Consider the following 4,607-nt stretch of genomic DNA (forward strand, 5'->3'; position numbering starts at 1 on the left):
GTATACGGGCTTCTGCCCGTCTTCGGTTTCTCGGATTAAGGCCGCGCTAACTTCCTCGTTCGAGACGGCTAGGTAGAGGTATAAAATTTCATCGTTTCCTGGTCGGGATAAGACGGGCGGTTCCGAGAGGACTCGCTTGAGGTGGGATAGTGCTTGTTCGCATTCCTCGGACCATTCGAAGGTTGCTTCCTTGCGCAGCAGTTTAAAGAATGGGAGAGCGTGTTGGGCGGATTTTGCGACGAGCCGAGACTGCGCCGTGAGCATCCCATTTAAGACTTGGATTGACTTCTTATTGTTGGGTGTTGGGAGTTCCGAGAATGCTCGGCATTTGTCCGGGTTGGCTTCTATTCCTCTTTCGCTCAAGTAGAAACCGAGGAACTTTCCTGCCCGGACGCCGAAGGTGCATTTTTCTGGGTTGAAACGCATCTTGCAGGACCTGGCCTGCTCAAATACTCATTCGAGATACGTGGTGTGGTCAGTGTCTTCTCGGGATTTGACGATCATGTCGTCCATGTATACTTCGAGGGTGTCTCCGATCTCTCCTCGGAATACCTTGTTCATCATCCGCTGGTAAGTGGCTCCGGCATTCTTGAGTTCGAAGGGCATTACATTGTAGTAACAGTTGCTCGACTCGGTCATGAATTCCGTGCACTGCTTGTCGCATCTCGCCATGGGGATTTGGTTGTAACCTGAATAAGCATCCATAAAAGATAACAATTTATAACCGGCCGAGTTGTCGACCAGTCTGTCAATGTTAGGCAAAGGGTAAGCATCTTTGGGACAAGCCCTGTTAACATCAGTATAATCAACGCACATTCTCCATTTTCCATTAGATTTTTTAACTAGTACAACGTTTGGGAGCCAAGTTGAATACTTGGCCTCGAAAATAAAATTTGCCTCTAGGAGGTCTTTTACAGCTTTCTCGGCAGCCTCCGCTTTCTCGAGAGACTGCCTACGCCTACGTTGAACTACTGCCTTTGTGGCTGGATCAATGGAGATATGGTGGCAGGCGACCTCGGGGTCGAATCTGGGCATTTCAGCTGCGCTCCATGCGAATAGGTCGGTGTTGGCTCGAAGGCAAGCCACGAGTTGTTTCCTCGGAAGATACAGGATGTCTTAGCCAATCTTCACCGCCTTGTCAGGGTTGTCACCCAATGGGATGAGCTCAAAGTCGCCGTCTGGAATTGGCCGGACGGGGTGAGTTGTCCTCGGTTGCGGATCTTCGCCGTTCTTCAGTTCTTCTTTCGTAAAACGGGCGTCGAGGTCGACTGAGCTGACATTGGTCGGTTGCTGAAGGTCTTCCCGAGCTGGCTTGTCTTCGGCTCTTGGCTTCTTGTTGGCGCTAGAAGGAGGGGTGATCAGCTGTAGTCCTTTCATCGACGCGTCGAATATCCTTCTGGCCGCTTTGATGTCAGCGTTGATGGTGGCTACTCGTCCCCTTTTTGTGTAGAACTTCATCTTGAGGTGCACGGTCGAGGGGACGGTCGTGAGTTCGGCTAGAGTGAGCCGCCCGACGATGTAGTTGTAGAGAGTTTTGCAGTCGATCACCAAAAGTCGCGTCTTGACTTTCCTGGAAGCTTCTCCTTCCCCGAAAGTGACGATCAGCTCGACGTAACCCCAGGGTGTGGTGGTGGTTCCGTTGAAGCCCTGGAGGTCGGAACCTACGTATGGAGTGAGGTGGGAGTTGTCCAGCTTGAGGGTTTTGAAAAGATGGGAGTACATGATGTCGGCCAAGCTTCCCTCGTCGATAAGGATGCGACGGACGTCAAAATTAGCCATCCTTGCTCGAACGAGCAGGGGAATCGTGGCGTTTGGGGCTCCTCCAGGGAGCTCTTCGAGGTAGAAGGTTATTGGATCTGATTTTCCCTTGAACTTCTGGAGGGTTGGATCGAGGTCTGAATTGTCGCTGATGAGCTCGTCAAACTTTCTCTTTACCGAGCTGATCGTGAGAGAGCCCGGACCTCCGCCGTTAGAGATGACCATGGCGGTTGGGAATCCTTCCCATGGGCTCAGAGCGGAGGTCGCTCCGACCGAGGGTATGAAGTCTTCTAGTCGGGTGACGGACAGAGCAACCTGCACTGGTCTGCCATCTGGTGAATTATCCTCGTCAGAGTTTCTTGGACCTTCTCTCCGGAAAGATTCTCCCTTTTTCGTATACTTAGAAAGGAGACCTTCCTTAATCAGAGTCTCGATAGCATCTTTGAGGTGTATGCATTCATCGGTCAGATGCCCGTGGCTCTTGTGATACTTGTAGTATTTGGATTTGTCAGTCCCCGGCCTGGTGGGATTTGGCTTCGGGGGCCTGACGTTGGAGTTTTTGAACTCAGTGCTCCTCCACTCGGCTAGAATGCGTTCGCGCGAAACATTCAGGGGAGTGTAGTCATTGAAACGACCAGCTGGTCCTTTGTGTTCCTTTGTGTCACGGGGTCTGTCATCTTTTCTTTTTTCGTGGCCTCGGCGCAAAAGAGAATAGTCTTGGCTCGAGCTGCGGGCAGTGTCGTTGCCTCTTGAGGCTTTCTTTACAGTCGCTTCACCTTCTTAACTCCTTCCTCCAAACGCCCAAGTTCTGATCAATGAGCTCACTAACTTTTGCATTTGAATCTAAGCCCCTCTCAGTGTCAGAGATTTTAAAACCCGCATTACTAGGTATCCAACTATCCTTACAAGTAGTTACTTTCTCCCCATCACCGATTCTCAATCTTGCTCCTTTATGGACCAAGTCTCTAGCACTTAAAATAATATGTCACGCATAGCTGGAATTAAAGCCAATTGAACTCTCTTCAATAGAGCATCTTGGATAGTACCTTCCCATAAAGACCTTACCATCAGATTATTATCACCAGACCACATCCGCAAGTAGTGCTTACCTAGGAGACTCGTGTCGAATTCACTAATGCCCCTGAACCTCATTCCCCCTCACATTTACCGTTCGCCATTTTCTCCCAACTCGTCCAGCGAATTTTCCGCTTCTTGTGTTTAAAACCCCATCAGAAGCTAGCTAACATGGCTTCAAGTTCATGGCAAATTGTCTCCGGCTACTTGCAACAACTCATTATGTAGCATGGGATAGCTTGGGACGCAGAAACAGAACAGAACAGAAACAGCAACTCAAGAAATAAACCCCATGTATTGAAATATTGTATTTTGGCTAAACTACAAATATGGCTATATTTACACACCATAATACATGAACAAAATGACATTTACAATAAAATGATACCTAACTACGTAAATGAGCTAAAAAAATTATCGTCGGCCAAATCCAACGGTGGCACCCCTTTTGACTTTTCTCTATTTTTTTCTATTTCAATTTTGTTCAACTTGTTGTATTCTTGCGTCCTTTCAATGAATTGGTATGGCCAGGTCTCGGACAGGATTGTGAAATGAACAGTCCACTTCAGTGATATAGGTGGTATATGGCATCCCGGTATCAAATACACTTTAATAAAATGTCGCGGATTTGAAACCCACCCAACACAAATGATATGATCATTGAGATTTGGTGTTGGAGCAGTGCGCAAAGGGAAAAAAGTCTCCGAGAAACCGTATCTTGTAAGATTAATACATATTCTCTCATACGCACTTGTTGTTAGATGACCCATATCAGGGAACCGCGTCCATTTATCCTCCCGTGTGAATCCACTCACGCAAGGTACAGGAGCGTTATATATTTCTTCAACTTCCTCTTTACTCCCAAACACACGTGTGTATAAATCTCTATTGCCCTCAACTCTTTGATTAGGGTATGTCGGACAATATGGTAATCCTTTTCCCTTTTACCGAGCAAACCGGAAACAAATTGAAAACCACAGTTACTATCACCCCCGAAATTGACGATCCATTCAATGTACTTGTTCATAAAAACCGGCATGTGATCGATGAATGGTATTTTTGATGGAGCCGGTGTAGTAGGTGGTTTGCTAATACGGGCATCTTTGAAAGAATTTTTCTGAGATTTTAGAGTAGGTGAATCGGGAAAACTTTGTCAACGTGTTCAAAATATGAAGAACTCCTCATAGTTGAACTATCTTCTGGTGTCAGTTTCACCTTCTTAGGTTCCCCTTTAGTTTTTACCGATTGAGATGGTGGTTTCAAGTTTGTGGTCTCCGGGAACGCAATCTTCCTTAATTGCTCTTTGATGTGAAGTTTGGTGGCGGCGTCGGCTAAATCTTTCTTGTATCGCTTCCCACTCAGCGAAGATGGAAATACTTGATTTATCGTCTTTCGTTTTACCGTCATCTTCAAAAATGAGTCTCTTCCAATGACTAGAGACCTCGTCCATATGTATCGGGAAATTGACTTTCATCTTTTTAGATATGACACAAGCACAAGAGAGACCATACGTTTCCGCAATTGTACAACCACACTTTGAGTTGTCGAAACCGACATTAAAAGCTTGTTTAGCTTCGTGAAAAATATAATTCAGAGTTGCCCAAGACATATTATTGACCAACTGAGAATATAAGAAGGTGTCTTTGAACCTGAGTTCCAACACTGTGATACTACGACTGTTGATGTTCTGCTCTGTAGAATTGTCTTATTGGCATCCATGCTTGGCTAAAACATAATAGCAGCTGAATGTAATATTATATAAGTCTTGCAAATAT

The 4,607-nt window shown here is 46.3% G+C and overlaps 1 protein-coding gene across 1 annotated transcript; it reads right to left on the reverse strand.

Annotated features, from left to right (window-relative positions):
- Nucleotides 1-3,224: 3,224 nt before the first annotated feature.
- Nucleotides 3,225-4,239, reverse strand: LOC131635979 (uncharacterized). Its single transcript, XM_058906614.1, has 3 exons — nucleotides 4,048-4,239; nucleotides 3,866-3,949; nucleotides 3,225-3,773 (listed from the first exon to the last, which is right to left on the reverse strand). Exons 1-3 carry the CDS (start codon nucleotides 4,237-4,239, stop codon nucleotides 3,225-3,227), a joined length of 825 nt encoding a protein of 274 aa, XP_058762597.1.
- Nucleotides 4,240-4,607: the final 368 nt, after the last annotated feature.

The sequence above is a fragment of the Vicia villosa genome, unplaced genomic scaffold, assembly GCF_029867415.1.
Source record: "Vicia villosa cultivar HV-30 ecotype Madison, WI unplaced genomic scaffold, Vvil1.0 ctg.001605F_1_1, whole genome shotgun sequence".
Classification (NCBI taxonomy): Eukaryota; Viridiplantae; Streptophyta; class Magnoliopsida; order Fabales; family Fabaceae; genus Vicia; species Vicia villosa.